The sequence below is a fragment of the Mya arenaria genome, chromosome 8 (assembly GCF_026914265.1).
Source record: "Mya arenaria isolate MELC-2E11 chromosome 8, ASM2691426v1".
Classification (NCBI taxonomy): Eukaryota; Metazoa; Mollusca; class Bivalvia; order Myida; family Myidae; genus Mya; species Mya arenaria.
Window position 1 is genome coordinate 19,105,942 of NC_069129.1, and position 17,340 is coordinate 19,123,281.

General features: G+C 35.0%; 1 protein-coding gene across 2 annotated transcripts in view; it reads right to left on the bottom strand.

Annotated features, from left to right (window-relative positions):
• Positions 1 to 10,838: 10,838 nt before the first annotated feature.
• The window catches only part of LOC128243531 (uncharacterized), a 38,062-nt gene continuing 31,560 nt past the window's right edge, over positions 10,839 to 17,340 (bottom strand). For both annotated transcript variants that reach the window (XM_052961359.1, XM_052961360.1), the window contains exons 2-3: positions 16,548 to 17,152; positions 10,839 to 16,384 (exon numbers count right to left, since the gene is read on the bottom strand). In XM_052961359.1, coding sequence (XP_052817319.1) covers positions 12,858 to 16,384; positions 16,548 to 17,152 — 4,132 coding nt within the window. In that variant the 3' untranslated portion in view covers positions 10,839 to 12,857. The remainder of the gene's footprint in view (positions 16,385 to 16,547; positions 17,153 to 17,340) is intronic.

The following is a 17,340-nucleotide window of genomic DNA, read 5'->3' on the forward strand; positions in this document are numbered from 1 at the left end:
CAAAGATGAATTAGTTTTAAAAATGTAACGATATCTGATGTTATGTTTACAGCGACAGTTTTAGCAATTGTGTGCATGTATAAGGAGGGTGCATTTTCAGCCCTGTTAACGAAGACGTTTCTCAGTTATGTTATAGAAAACGTTTTTAGTTTTTATGAGGAAGTATAAGGTTAGTTAAGGAGTGAGAGGTCAGGAAGCGAGGCATGACTCTTCATTGCCTGTCTCCTCATTGCCTTCTCATTGCCTCTATATTGTTATTGTCATTACCTCATCATACATCCTCATTACCTCCTCATACCTCCTCATTGCCTCCTCATACCTTCTCATTACTCCTCAGTGCCTCTTCATTGTCTCCTCATTGCCTTCTCATACCTCCTCATTGCCTCCTCCTGCCTCCACATTGCCTCCTCATTGCCTCCTCATTGCCTCCTCATTGCCTCCTCATACCTCCTAATTGCCTCCTCACAACTCCTCATTGCCTACTCATACATCCCATTGCCTCCTCATTGTTTCATCATTACCTCCACATACCTCCTCATTGTCTCCTCATACATCCCCATTGCCTCCTCATTGTTTCATCATTACCTCCACATACCTCCTCATTGCCTCCTCATACCTCCTAATTGCCTCCTCACAACTCCTCATTGCCTCCTCATACATCCCATTGCCTCCTCATTGTTTCATCATTACCTCCACATACCTCCTCATTGTCTCCTCATACATCCCCATTGCCTCCTCATTGTTTCATCATTACCTCCACATACCTCCTCATTGCATCCTCATACCTCCCCATTGCCTCCTCATACCTTCTCATTGCTTCCTCGTTGCCTCCTCACTGCCCCTCCTTTTTCCAATGAGATACAACAGAGACAATGAGATGGACTTTTGAGGGATAGAAAACGTCCGCAAAGATTGAACGCAATGCGCAAGAAAATAGCATATTTCAATGTACTAAATGCGCCTACGTGTTCCTCTTTTGGAGAAATCTTTTGCATCATTTAAGAATAGGGCATACTAGTGCGTATTATTCTAATAAATGCGTATGCTGCGATAAAACGTTTCAAGATAGGAGAACATTTTTCGTTCATTTGAAACTTAGACTGGAAACTAAAACTCGTGACACAATACTGGCGTATGTCGAGAGGTAAAGACGTGTATTTAAAAATGGATTTGTTCGATAGAAATAACAAGCCGGCAAACAGGAAGTTTAAAAAGGGTGTTCGCAAAACAAATCAGGTGCCTTATTCCAAAATGGTGATAAGAATGGTTTTACCAGCTGAGCAGACGACGGCTATCGCCAAGAGTATGCTGGAACGCCAGTCAAAGCCTACCCGGACATTGATAGATCTGGAGTTACAGCGAATGGCGGAAGCCAGTAAAAGACGTAATCGCAAGAGTCCCAGGGCCAAGTCGGAAAGCCTTCGTAAGACGAACAACAAGCGACCTAGAAAAGAGGCGTCCTCTAAGGAAGGAAAGCCCAGGCAGAACTCCAACAAGCTCGAGTCCATCACGACCATTGGAGAAATATTAAGCTGAATGCTGTCCCGACTCCTACTCAGTATCGTTCGAGACGTTGAGGACTATGCATCAGTGTGATATTTTGGAAGGCAAGATAATATGTTACGACACAAAAAGTCTGCTCATTCCGACGTGGACTCTGAAGAAAACGCGATGTCGGATACTAGTGTTCAAGAGGATATTTTTGGACCTGCCCCCGAAACCGTTTCCGAAAGCTAGCAGAGCCAGTGTGATGTTAGAACATATAATATGCACATGATTAAAGACACCAAGAGCAGTGAGGTAATAATAAGATGTGTTTTTCTCTTCTGTAAATTATCAGTATACTGTCATTTGAGTGAAAGCAAAATATTAATAACTGGTTTGTTTATTGTGAAAGCCATCATCTCTTACCGACGCTTCTGTTAATTTCCCCCCCCCCCCAAGGCATATTTCCATATCCGCGCCCAATATTCATTAATCAGCCATTTAAGATATGAGGCTGATTTTCACAGACAACATATAATTTTAATGATTACAAAATAATTTTACTTTTCTTTAGATTGCTACCAGTGGAGGACCAAGGTTCTGAGGTTATATGACAAATGTGCCGTCAAGAAAACATCATAAAATGAACTTCATGGAGCCGCTTGTGTACTATATGCTGTTTAACATTGCTGATTCTGGTTATTGGTATCTACATAAGAATTGACTTTGATTTTGAATTTAAGACCATTTATAGTTTAATGAAAATAGAAAATAAATGTTACACTCCTTGTATATTGACTGTATGCTCCTGTAAAATGGAAATATGGTGACTATATGAGTAAGTACTTCTAACACTTAAATTTTACATCAACAATGGGACAGCTTAGTTTTTAAATAGTTAAAAATATTATTAAATAGTGCTGACAATAACTGAAGAGATCATGTTTCATTCTTTTTTAAACAGAAACAATGATGATATAAATAAGCAGACACTAAAAATAATTTCATTAAGTTAATTATAATACATGATTGCACTTTTAGTGCCAAGTTGAGGTTACTGCAAGCCTATGGGTAGGAACATAATTTAATTATACAAAATATATATATATATATATATATATATATATATATATATATATATATATATATATATATATATATATATATATATATATATATATATATATATATAATATTCATATTCATATTCAAAGAAAAAGATTCAAGATAATTTGGTCATTAATAATAAACATAACTGATATATTTTACAAATGTCGCATGTAGTTTAATAATCTTATGAATTTGTAAAGTGGCTGGATGCAGCATTAAATAAATGGAATTCTTCAAGAATTGACATTAAAAGAATCAGTGGTGTTTGCTTACATATATTCTTAATTTCAGCAATAATTCAGTTTAAAATATAACAATGGACCCCCAGCTTTAATTAACAAATACATGGAATACTGAAACAATGGTACATATTAGATTAAATATATTAATTATTGATCACTTTAATGAAAATTAATTCTATGAAAGGAGGAAGGTCATGTCCAGATGAAGTGCCCAAGATAACTATATGGGAACTATATGGCAGACATAATTGAGGGTCGAGACTCTTTAAATTCGGAGAATTCAGACTCTTCATCGGAGGACGGTTCTAACACATCAAAGAGGCCAAACTCCAACGCCGGCGGGGATGGTAACCCCCTACCAGAGTGTCGATCTACGGACAACACCGGCCCCATAACCACCACAGCTGCAGACAACCTCTTCACGCCAACACCGGAAGTGTCAACGTCAGCAGGTCACACAGACTCCGTCAACCGCGGCAATCGGAGATGGGAACGCCCCTCCCCCGGCAACCAGAACATATTACCAGAAAACAGTCAGAGGGCGGAGCCTAGCGAAACCGGAAGTCAGTGCTCTTACACAGATCTCCTGACTCTACCAAAACTAGTGAGTGGTGACTCAAACACGTGCCGACATAACATAAAAGACGGCAATGTTTTGAACTTATCGAAATCGGGATCGAACCTAGATGAGATCGAAGCTATATTGAACAGTAGTCAAGCACCAATCAATGTGTACTTAGTGGCTGTTCACTTAGGTACCAATGACCTGAAACATGATAAACGAGATACAGTTGTTAAAAATGCCATTGATGCACTCGTGTCTGTTAAAAGCAGGTGGCCTAAGGCTAGTGTAGGGTTTTCTAGCAGCATACCGAGACTTGGAAAAAGTTCTCCGATCAAACGTTTCAATGAAAACGCAAAATTTGTAAAGCGGTCTTGCAGCATTGCATTTCCACTAGGCGTTACCACTACGTCGATAATGACGAAATCTTTCAACAAAATGGGAAGTCACTGTATGATGCAAAAGACCCTTCTGGCATTCATGTAAATAATGTCGGCGCTGAGCGTCTTTACGACAACCTAGCCGCTTTTCTGGTAGATGATATGTCGGACGAGCTTGATCTCGCCACCCCCAGACCAAAGAGGCTAAGAAGTCAAGACTCACATCCGTCCCCGTCTAATGATAGGCTCACCAAGCAAGGCAAATTAGATAGTACATATTAACTTTGATATTCCCTTATATTACTAAATGGCTCATTGAATGTTAACGGAATACGGAATAAAATTAAGCGTGAGAAAATATTTCACTATCTCAAGCAGATATTGTATATTTGCAAGAAACGCAGTGTGCGAATGAATCCGAAGCTTCTCTATGGGCTAAATCACGGGGGGGGGGGAATATTATTTGGAATAATGGCAGTAGCCAATCAAAGAGGTGTCGCAATTTTAATTAAAAAAATATTGACCTACATATAGTTGAAAATAGTATCTTTAATGACGAGCACGGTAGAATTATATCGTTAAGAGCCACTCTCTCGGAAGGCTCGTGTTATCAACTTACTAATGTATATACGCCAAATGCCGGCAATGATCGGAAATGTTTTTTTCAATAAATTAAAGCACTCGTTAGGAAACAATTGTAACCATATTATTGGAGGCGATTTTAACTGTACTTTCGATAATAGCCTCGATCGGAAAGGGGCTGCAACTGTCGATGTGAAAGCAGATGAAGGGTGTCAAGAATTAAAAGCCCTGTGCAATAAACTTAACTTAGAAGACGTTTGGCGTCGAAGAAATCAGGGCACCAAGTGCTTCACCTTTATAAGAAATAATGCAAAGTCCCGTATAGACTTCTTTCTCAGTTCAAAAAGTATTGATGACGAAATTGAACAATGCAAAATTGTACCTTGAATTTTTACAGACAACAATACAATTGAAATTAAAATAAATACCGAAAATGTAGCTCGCGGAACGGGACTATGGATGTTCAATACAAGGTTATTAAACGACACAGAATATGCTTCTCTAATCAAAACATTTTGGTCATCATGGAAACATAATAAAACGTCATATGCTAGTTGCAGTGAATGGTGGGAAATGTCAAAAATTAAAATTAGAGCTATCACTTTAGAATATTCCCAGTCAAAAAGCCGCTCCAAAACAAATATTTAAAAACTAGAAAAACACTCTCGGAATTACTATCTGAAGACCTCACTCCCGAAATAATTGAGAAAATATTAAACATAAAGCAGCTCATAGCGGACTATTATGATTCAAAGTTAGAAGCCCATAAATTACGCTCGAAAGCTAATTTAATTCAATACAACGAAAAGTCGTCAGACTTCTTATTTAGTTAAGAGAAACAACGCGGCAAAAATAAATTATGGCATCACATTAAAACAGACTCGGGGACGATTAAATATGGTATAGATTCGATATTAGAAGAACAAACAAAATACTATAAAAAGCTATTAAATTCTGAAGGCACTGATTCCGTCTCAATGGGCAGACTAATAAACAAATTACCAACAAAACTTTCTGAATCAGATAAAGATAAACTAGAATCAAATTTAAACATAACTGAGCTTGACAACGTTATTAAAACTTTTAAACGTGGGAAATCCCCCGGGGAGGATGGAATCACTGCCGAATGGTACCAATTTTTCTGGGATATTATAAGAGAAGATTTCCTGATGGTAGTTAATGAAATATGTGATAATAAAAAACTTACTGACTCTCAATATAAAGGTATTATATCATTAATTTATAAAAACGGCGATAGAGACTTGCTTAAAAATTGGCGGCCGATAACATTGCTTAACGTTGACTATAAAATAATTTCAAAATGTCTTTCAGAGCGCCTTAAGCCGATGCTTCCAAAACTTATTCACACCGATCAGAAAGGTTATGTAAAAGGCAAGTATATTAGTGAGGCGAACAGATTTATACAAGATGTAATAAAATACGTCGATGAATATAATTAAGAAGGCATTATAATCTTTCTCGATCAAACCAAAGCCTTCGACCGGGTTGAGTGGTTATGGGTGGAAAAATGCCTGGAAAAATTCAATTTTGGCGAAAATTTTAGGTCATACATCAAAATGATGCTATACGGCTCCAAAGCTGCAATAAAAACCAACGGTTTCATTTCCGAGTTTTTCAGTCTGTCTCGTTCTATTAAGCAGGGGTGCCCGATCGCCCCCCTGATCTATATCCTTCAAGCGGAAGCCATGGCAACTGCGATCCGCCAGGATAACAATATTGAGGGTATAAAACTTCCGTCTCGCAATATGGATAACAGAGAAGTGCGAATCAGCATATTTGTAGATGATACTCAACTTTTTCGCAGAAATGAAAAATCTCTTCCGCATATATTTCACAATTTATCGGACTATGAAAAGGCATCCGGATCTTAACTAAATAAATCGAAAACAACCGGTCTGCTTATAGGTAGATTAAAAAAACTCACCGAAGTTTAAGGACATATCGTGGACAAAAAACAACGTTTAAACCCTTGGAATTCACCATGGATATAACATTAACCACGATCTTATTTATGATTCTTTCATCGCTAAAATAAAATCTTGTATTAACATTTGGAAATCACGCAACTTAACGCTGCAAGGGAAAGTATTGATAGTAAAAATGTTTGTTATATCTCAGCTTCTTTATGAAATCGAAATAAACGGTATATCGGACAAGTATTCGCAAATGATCGATAAAATTATTTCGGATTTTATATGGGAAAATAAACAACCGTTAATAAACACAACTACTTGTCAATTACAACGCGATCAAGGCAGCTTGAACATGCCAAGTATAACCGTAATTTGCAAGGCATTAAATGTTAAATCTATTTACAGATTCATTCAATCTGAACCACAAAACTGGAACACAATAGACAAATTTTATCTGAAATCAGAAGATGACAGATACGAAGAAAACTATTTTTTATGTAAATGCTCGTCATTAAAAAACATGAGATTGTCACTCGGAAATAATCACTTCTATATAAAGGCTATTAGTGACTGGTGTGATTTTGTCAACCTATTGACAAATAATGAATCAAACATGAATACACGGCTGTTCGGAAATCATTTAATATTCTTTCGCAATAATCCGTTATTTTTCAGATCCTTCACAAAGAGTAAATTAATAAATCTCGAACATATCTGGAGTACTGAACAGGAAAAAATTCTAGATGATAAAGATTTATACACGCAATTAAATTACAAACGAAACTGGATATCAGAATGGATCACAATTAAAACGGCAGTTACAAAATGTTTACAAGCCGATAAAGCTAAACATACTACAAACATACAAATAAAAATATCTGACAACATCCAACTACGCCGAAAAACAGGCAAAGATATAGACTACTACGATTTAAAATTAAAGGACATCCACCAACTGTTTAATAGTAAAACTTCAAAGTTAGGAAGTGAACGAAAATGGGATAATATTTTAAATATTTCCGTTCCGTGGACCAAAATTTGGAGTTGTCTATACAAATCAAAAGCGTCATTAAAAGCAAAACAGTTGCGATTCAAAATATTACACCAAACGATTTTCACGCAGCAAAAACTTAGCAAAATGAATTATTCAGACGGACTATGTAAAATCTGCAACAGTGAACAAGAAAAGTTAACTCATCTGTTCTGGAAATGTAAGCACGCGCAAACATTTTGGCAGTAAATAATTCCGATTGTCGAAAATATAGCCTTAAACACATTACAAATAGAAATAACAAACCAACTATCAACAGCCTTGCTTGGACTCTTTATTTTTCTAACAAAATGCAAAATAATAAACACTATACTGTTAGAAACAAAGTGGCGTATGTGGAAAAGTAGAAACTGCATAAACAATGAACAGAAATAAACAGATATTAAGCTGATGTTACTGGACATTAAAATATCTACTATAGACCAATTAAAATGGTCTGACAATAACCGGTCAGTAGAATTAGTTAAAGAGTACTTTATTATTTGATGTCTCATTTTGGCTCTTTTTTCAGAATGTATGACACTTAGTCAGACACCTTAAGGACTGTTGTCATGTGTAAACTTGTATAAGTGTTTACCAGCTTTACTATTAAGCTTTAGCTGTTATTTATTTATAATTTGTTGATAAACATCCGTTGCCTTATTTTACTCCTTTTGCTTTCGAGCATAAAATAATATCTTGTATTAACATTTGGAAATCACGCAACTTAACGCTGCAAGGGAAAGTATTGATAGTAAAAATGTTTGTTATATCTCAGCTTCTTTATGAAATCGAAATAAACGGTATATCGGACAAGTATTCGCAAATGATCGATAAAATTATTTCGGATTTTATATGGGAAAATAAACAACCGTTAATAAACACAACTACTTGTCAATTACAACGCGATCAAGGCAGCTTGAACATGCCAAGTATAACCGTAATTTGCAAGGCATTAAATGTTAAATCTATTTACAGATTCATTCAATCTGAACCACAAAACTGGAACACAATAGACAAATTTTATCTGAAATCAGAAGATGACAGATACGAAGAAAACTATTTTTTATGTAAATGCTCGTCATTAAAAAACATGAGATTGTCACTCGGAAATAATCACTTCTATATAAAGGCTATTAGTGACTGGTGTGATTTTGTCAACCTATTGACAAATAATGAATCAAACATGAATACACGGCTGTTCGGAAATCATTTAATATTCTTTCGCAATAATCCGTTATTTTTCAGATCCTTCACAAAGAGTAAATTAATAAATCTCGAACATATCTGGAGTACTGAACAGGAAAAAATTCTAGATGATAAAGATTTATACACGCAATTAAATTACAAACGAAACTGGATATCAGAATGGATCACAATTAAAACGGCAGTTACAAAATGTTTACAAGCCGATAAAGCTAAACATACTACAAACATACAAATAAAAATATCTGACAACATCCAACTACGCCGAAAAACAGGCAAAGATATAGACTACTACGATTTAAAATTAAAGGACATCCACCAACTGTTTAATAGTAAAACTTCAAAGTTAGGAAGTGAACGAAAATGGGATAATATTTTAAATATTTCCGTTCCGTGGACCAAAATTTGGAGTTGTCTATACAAATCAAAAGCGTCATTAAAAGCAAAACAGTTGCGATTCAAAATATTACACCAAACGATTTTCACGCAGCAAAAACTTAGCAAAATGAATTATTCAGACGGACTATGTAAAATCTGCAACAGTGAACAAGAAAAGTTAACTCATCTGTTCTGGAAATGTAAGCACGCGCAAACATTTTGGCAGTAAATAATTCCGATTGTCGAAAATATAGCCTTAAACACATTACAAATAGAAATAACAAACCAACTATCAACAGCCTTGCTTGGACTCTTTATTTTTCTAACAAAATGCAAAATAATAAACACTATACTGTTAGAAACAAAGTGGCGTATGTGGAAAAGTAGAAACTGCATAAACAATGAACAGAAATAAACAGATATTAAGCTGATGTTACTGGACATTAAAATATCTACTATAGACCAATTAAAATGGTCTGACAATAACCGGTCAGTAGAATTAGTTAAAGAGTACTTTATTATTTGATGTCTCATTTTGGCTCTTTTTTCAGAATGTATGACACTTAGTCAGACACCTTAAGGACTGTTGTCATGTGTAAACTTGTATAAGTGTTTACCAGCTTTACTATTAAGCTTTAGCTGTTATTTATTTATAATTTGTTGATAAACATCCGTTGCCTTATTTTACTCCTTTTGCTTTCGAGCATAAAATAATATCTTATTTCGGATAAGAAAAACAAAATCATACGAGTACAATGTACATTTTTATGTTGATCTCAATCAATAAAAAGGCACTTTTGAAGTGCATTGTACCTGCTGCTATGCTTTTACCACTTTTGCTTTCGAAGGTAAAAACATTTCAAACTCAGATTTATTAAACATATGCAATATATAGTACTGCTATTCTAAATATCTAAACATTTTTGTTAAAACTGTAACTTGATAACTGCATGCACTTTGAATATTACTGTTTTTGAATGTTGTAAGGACCCATGGGGATGGCCCCGACCCCATGGTCCCTATTACGGAGCAAATAAAAGGGGTCCTCGAGACCTCAAAAAAAAAAAAAAAATCTATGAAACTCAGTGCATCATTTCTATGACAAGTTGAAACTGACTATTAATTCCAGGTGTCAGCGTGAGAAAAACGGACGATGCCATTAAATTTTATTCAAATATAGTTTTTGTATTTTGTGTAAGCAAGTATAATTTCTTGTCTCTTAATTTCTGTTTTTAAATTATTCAGAAATATTGTGTCATTATGACTTGCATACCATTGCAATAATGTTCGCATTTTCCTGCGGTATTCGTTGACCGTTTTATATGAAGTAAAGATTAACACCCCTGAATTCAGAATAAACGTACCCCTTGAAGTGTTGCATGTGTTTTATTGATCAGCCACGGAGGTAGCTTATAAATACTTTGTACTGTTTTGTTGAATATATACCATGTAACTTGTTGGACCGATTTAATGAAATTTGTCATCAAACCTGCCTTTTAGATTTTTTTTTATAGAAATGGAATGTGGATGTTCATTTATTTTATAAAATAGATTCCTCCAATCTGACAGCTGTGCGGGAAAATGACGTCACTTTATTGCAGTATGGGACATTTTGGTAAAATGTACCCTGGTAAATTAACCGCCTTGATAATTTCTTTTATACAACGTATTTACTGCCATGGTAATATTACCATGGAATTTACCGGTGGTTTTACTTACCGAGGTAATTATTTACCATTGTTTATACAATTGGCTGCTGATCAGAATTGGTCGGTCTCGAGATACCGCCAGCCTATTGACTCTGTCCCAAATTATAGACTTGTGTTCGATTGAAGAGTGATCATAGACGGCTACACATCATACCCCTTCGGTTATTGAATCGACTTGGATCAAATGTATTAAAAACTATTTTATATGATACTATTTTAATGAGCATGTACAAGTACAACCAATATACAAATATATAGATAAAAATAAAACATGTAAAAGAACAAATATGATTATTATTTTTGTGAGTGATATTATATTTTCACCACATAGGTAGGTGTTTCTAAACAGCGACTCGTAGAAATCTAAAAGCAAAGCAGTATGGTTGAGAATAGAATTGAATATCCCTAGCACTGTACACATGTTTTAAATTGACATCTGTATCTCGTCTAGTAAAAGTACCTATCCAACAAAATGACCAAGTGGGCGGGGTTCTGACCTTCTACTCGAATATGAGCTCTCGGTTACCTATACTGGCTACCCGAGGTTTACTGGACTCCATGTTCTCATATAAATATGTGAACCTGTATTCTCAAAAACATACTCTACTAAAAAAAAAACACGATGAATTCCTATTACATAAAGTAAACATTTTCTTCTAGGGTACCGCCCTGTACTACATTGTTTAATACAAACTTATTTTGGCAGCCATTGGGACGTGAATAATAATTTAAACCTAAACAATATGTCCAGAAAATGTAGAAAAAAATATGAAAATGATGAGTTATTGACCTTTGACACATAAACAGTATCTCGTCATAAAAGTACAAAGATAACTAACGTTTTATTCCCATACCGTTATGTATGCACAAAATAATCATAAATTGATATTCAAATTACAAAAGGGTACAAGTACATTGATTTCTATCCATTTCAATATTGGCCTCGGTTGTCATATAAACAATCAAAGTAATTAGTCACAATCATATTGAAATCCATCAAAAATAAATAACCATCCAATTGATCAATTCAATATTGGTATGCAATAAAATCAGAAAAAATGACAAACCCAGGAGCAAAAACTTTAAATGTAGACTACGTCTAATGACACAGGGATAGGGCGCAATCGACACTAGGAAAATTAATGATAATACATAGCAGCAACACATAAAACTCTCATCAGAAAAAGCAATTATAATATACACAATTTCAACATGTATTGAACATAAAAAGTTTTTTTTTCAAAAACACATTAACATTATAGTTAAATATCCTATGTACAAAGTAACTTTATTAAAGAAAAATGAATGATCATGCATATCAAAAACATAATTGTATATTTCAATAACAACAACATACTGCCATATGACAATAAAAGCAGCATAGTGGCATATTACAATAACAACAACGTAATGAAATCTTACACTATTAACAACATAATGATCAATAACAACATACACATGTCTCATCTTAGTTTGACGGGGAAACTAATTATTTATAGATCCATCAAGACACATATTTGTACAAAACCAAACAGTCTCTACTGTCTATATTATACAAGCGATCTATAATAAAACAAAAGTCAAGAGTAATAAAACTTATTTTTCTGCACAGTCTTAATACACATTCACTTATTTGTGGTCTTATTTGTGAGTATCAAATATGTGATACTTTTCAAGAATAACCCTACCTTCTTCAGAGACTAAACAATTAATATTTGCCGTCATATGCCTTCTTGCGCAAGTTGCGATTCTGTGTTTCCGAGTTGTTTGTTGTCCATGTTTTTCAAAATAGTATTAAAAGTTTTGTCTGTCTTGTCATAAACACGAGAAAGATATAACGGTGTAAAATGATCAATATTTGAACAAGTTAAAATACCATTTCCAAAGTACTTGATGCATGTTTCTATCGAGTTTGAATAGCCGTGTAGAGACAACAAATGAATAAATGAGAAATTTGCAGAATTTTCTTTGCAAACAAATGATTCCGTTATACGTGTATTGTGAATATCAATAATGTTTGCGTAGAAATGATCATTTCTTTCGGAAATGAAAAACGGATTTTGATAAAGAAAATGTACTTCATTTTTAATCATAAGGATAAGTAACTCATTTTTTTCTTGAATACCACTTTTCGTGGCCGTTGTTGTATTCAATATCATGTTTATGATTTGTTTATGTGTCAGGAAATGAAAGTCTATCATATCTCTACACTGAAAAGACGAGGTTGCATTAACTAAGGTCATATGTAATGTCTCACTTTCTTTCTCCATAAAGGAGCCGAATAAAAGTTCCTCAGGGGAAATTTGATTTTAACACCTTTGTCCATAAAGAACTTCATCAACATTGCTGATTTACTGTTTATAGCTAATTCTAAAAGATTCAATCCCTGTTGATCCACACAAGATGATAAGGTTACTTCATCTATCAATTTAATCATAAGTTCAAATACACGAAAATATATCTTTTCATATGCATAGCCGAAAATGCTAATTAAATTTTCTTCAAATAGCGATATTTTACGCGTAAACATATGTACTAAGCACTTCTTGCGTAGTTCTTGGCATGTCGAACACATCAAAATATCATATCTCTTGAAATCAGGTCTGTGCTGAGTCTCTATGTCATGTAAAAGAAGTAATAGATAGTTTTTTGTAATATGTCCATTGTTGTCAAAATGAAGAATAATACGAAACACATTTGACTTAAATAACTGGTCTGTTGACATGATGTTTTTCAAGTAAATGTCAGCTAAATTATAACTTTGTTTTCGAAGAAGGTGTTTCAAGATAGCGATCTTCTCTTCCGTTTTAAACACCCCATGTCGTGTTAAAAAGCTAGATGCTAATGAAAAACAGTATTCTCTGGCCGAAAGCTTTTTCTGATCGTGCTCAACTGGATGTGTCAAACTACTTTCAAAAACTAATTCAGTTCGGACATACTTGCGCTTAGGCATGTATTTTGCTAGATATTGAATTTGTGACTCTCCTTTTAATGAAACTCTTTGTAGTAATTCCAAAACGAGATTGTGCTTTTTTGCTACCAGATAATCTAGTAATTCAAAATGCCCGTTCTTAACAATATAGTGGAGCATACTTTTACCTTTCTCATCTGACATTATTGAAATATCAACGTGAAACTTTTCAATCATAAGTATGAACATATTTTTCCATGTTTTGTCAATGGCGTCCTTTGCGTATTCCCCTTTGTCATTTGATAGTCTGAGCAGGTACAGCACATATTCTTCCATTTCTTGTCCAAATCCGGACCTTGACTTTAATTTGTCATACGAATTGATAAAATAAGTAAAGGTATCGAATGCTTTACAGTGAATCGTTGAATGCAAGGCATTTGTGTTATTAGAGCAAAGAAGATTTTGAAACAGCATCTCATGATGTTGCAGTAATAAGCGAAGATATTCAACGTTGTTTCCACAGGCTGCATAATGGATAGGTAAACACTCGTCTTCGTCTCTTCGGTTAAAGTCCAAATTTGTATGATCAATAATATTTTGTAATACCTCAGACATCGGCGGAATGGCATGCTCAGTACCGTGTCCGGCTCGGCATTTCATGTGGTTCAATTTTACCAATTCTATGCGGTTTATTTGCAGATTGTCTTTTAACAAGGGCACTTTCTGGCATTGCACTTTTATTATGTGTGCGTTGCTCACTTCAAGGAAAAGTCCAACCATTTCAGTACGATTACTTTGAAGTGCAGAGATAAGCGGAGGACGACCTCCTCGGTCTAAACAATGCAGCGTTGAATGTTTGCTATCCTTTAACAACTCTCTAACAATGTTTATGTGGTTCTGTCGAATAGCTGCATGTAAGGCAGATTCACATGACAATTCGCTCCAGTCATCGAACAGAACGTACATCGAAATCATTTCTTGGTGTACGTCTGCTTGTACTCTAGCTGTGCCGTTTGGAATCCAGTATAATTCATTTGTGCATAACACACATTCATCATAAATACCTGCATCTAAGAGGAGTTTTACGATTTTAACATTGCCCTTTTCAGCTGCAAAGTATAAACATTTCCAGTCCACAAAAGAACGATTGAACCGTAAGAACACTTCAACAACTTCACTACGATTAAACATGCAAGCAAGATGCCATGGTGAGAGGTTAATTCCATTTCGTTCATGTAACTTATAAGAGGAGAATAAGCCATCGTGTAAAATTAATCTTACTGTTTCTGTATGCCCATGTTGTGCTGCTATGTCTAGCAACCCGTAATTCCAGTGCTTGAACTTAAATGCTATCTCCACAGCGTCATGCATCGTTAACATATTTGAAAACGTTGGTATGCGAAAGTGAATATCCGCTCCGTGATCTACCAGTTGCTTTAAAGCGTATGTATATCCGTTTTCTGCAGCAATAAACGCCGCTGAAATGTTTTCAGTACTGAAGTGATTGCCGCCTGGAAAGTGGTGGAACAGTATCTCCGGTATTTCTTTCATTTTGCCTCTTTTAATTATCCTTACTACAGGTGCTTCTGAAAATTTCTTCTCTATTCTAGAGATGGCTTCTTTAGGTATGTTCATGAACTGTTCTTGTAAACCTGAACCATCATTAGCAGATTGTATGTGTAAAAGTAAATTGGTGACATCAAAAGTAATATTAGAAGTGTTCAGTTCATGCAGAATAAAATGCGCATTTGCCTGATGACCATTAGAAAGGGACAGACAATATTTCTCATCGGGGCACTCTTCTTCCAGCCACTTAAACAACGAAAAATGTTTGAACTCAATTTCGCCATCAATGATATCTGTGAACTGTCGTATAATGGATAGCTCATTTTCAAACATGGAAAGTGATACATTTTCGACAGCATTTAAAGAAATCACTTCCCTAATATTCTCTGGAGTTTTTTTAAGATAAGTTGTCACCACCACTTCTAAAATGGATTTCGAAAAATCGAACCCGTGATCATACCATCTATCAAACTGGTCTCGATAATACCTATTCAAATTGCCTATTAGGTTCGGCTGTGTAAGATCTGCATTAACAGCAAGCTGGAAAAATGTGACGTTCTTTTCTCTAGAAGACTGGTTGAAAAATAGATCAATGTCATTTAAATTCCGGGAATCGAGGGTATGAAAGTAAATTCTGTCTAAATTATATTCAAGTCTTTCATTACGTGGTAGCCGTCTACTTGTTATAAGTAATTTGATCCAGCTTGGCAGCATTTTTGCTCGACGTTCCATGAGATTGAATATTTTGTTACTTTTTTCAAATGAAAATGTGTCATAGCATTCATCCAAAGCATCGATTATTATGAGCCTATATTCTTCACTTCCATCGGATATTTTCGTTCGTATTAAAGGGAAAATGATGCATTCATCTATGCAACCAAACGGGTCAGAGTCGCATTGACCGGTTTTGAAGGACTGTAAACATTTTTCGTTAATAATCTGACTAAATTCTGGAATATTGTTTGAAATCATTGAAACTAATCTTTGAATAAAAACTCCTGTCTGGTGTGTTTTCTTAACATCAAATTTACAAACATGAAAAGCAATAAGACGTTTTCTCATATCGATACCTTGATCACCTTCTTTGGCACATGTTATGTGAGCAGCAATAGCAGATTTTCCATACCCCATGTCAGCTTCGAATAGAATGCCATTTTTCTTTGTGTTTTTCAGGTGTTCGTCCAATAACTGAAACATCCATACCCGGACAACGAGGGGTTTATGATGTTTGAAGAAATCTACAAGCAGCGGCGATGTTGGAAACAAAGGCGAATACTCCTGCAGACAACCTGTAAAACGTTAGTTTTTTTATCATAATCATTATTGTTAAATGTTGAAAAATGTACTTTTAATGCATAGCTTTTTGTCGAAGATTGCATTTATTTATCAAAATGATCGATGGAATTAATTCGACAATATTAATGAAATGAAGTAAATAAAAAAAAATCTGACCCGTTTTCTCCATGGATGGTTTGAATTGTGGTATAGTGAAGATCATCGGTAACCCTTGTTGCATAAACATCAGTGCAATTGCCAAAATGGCTATGCACACTGCTATGAGAATCCATAGAATTGTTCGTGGTCTCTCTTTTGCTTCATTTGTGTTGTTCATTATTTCTCTTAACTCGTTTTCAAATTCAAAAAGGTCACCATTTTCAAGGTCAGTGATACTGTTTTGTATCTCGACGGGATTATGTAAGTAGTTGACCACATCCGCGTGTTGAATAACCTGTTTTATGTCATTAAACACAGTTTGTTTGTGATTTTCATCTAGCGATGTTGTGTGAGCTATTTTTTTCCTGCTTTTCCGAAGTGTTTTAGCCAAAGGCCTCAGTGTGGCAGGAAAGACTAAACACTTTTGCCACACGGTTAACGCCACTGATAAATCATTCGCATTCAAGTTAGCTTTATCCCAATTTTGCAGCATAAATACTTCAACTAGATTCATGTGATGTTTTGGCCATTCCCATGATTGAAGCTGATGCCATTTCACTTCCCATGGACTTGTATGAAACCCAATCAACGCTTGTCTCCACAAATCACAGGTGATACACCAGCTGCAAAATCAAATATTTTGCATTAAAATCATAAACTAGAGATCATATGGTAGCTGTACGTAGCTGTACGTGTACCATTTCAAATAACTTCCTTGTTATAAATTTTATTTTTCTACAGGGATTACAGATGAATACACAGTTTTCCATTTGTCAAGAACACAATAGGCGTAACTATCTTTAGTTTACAA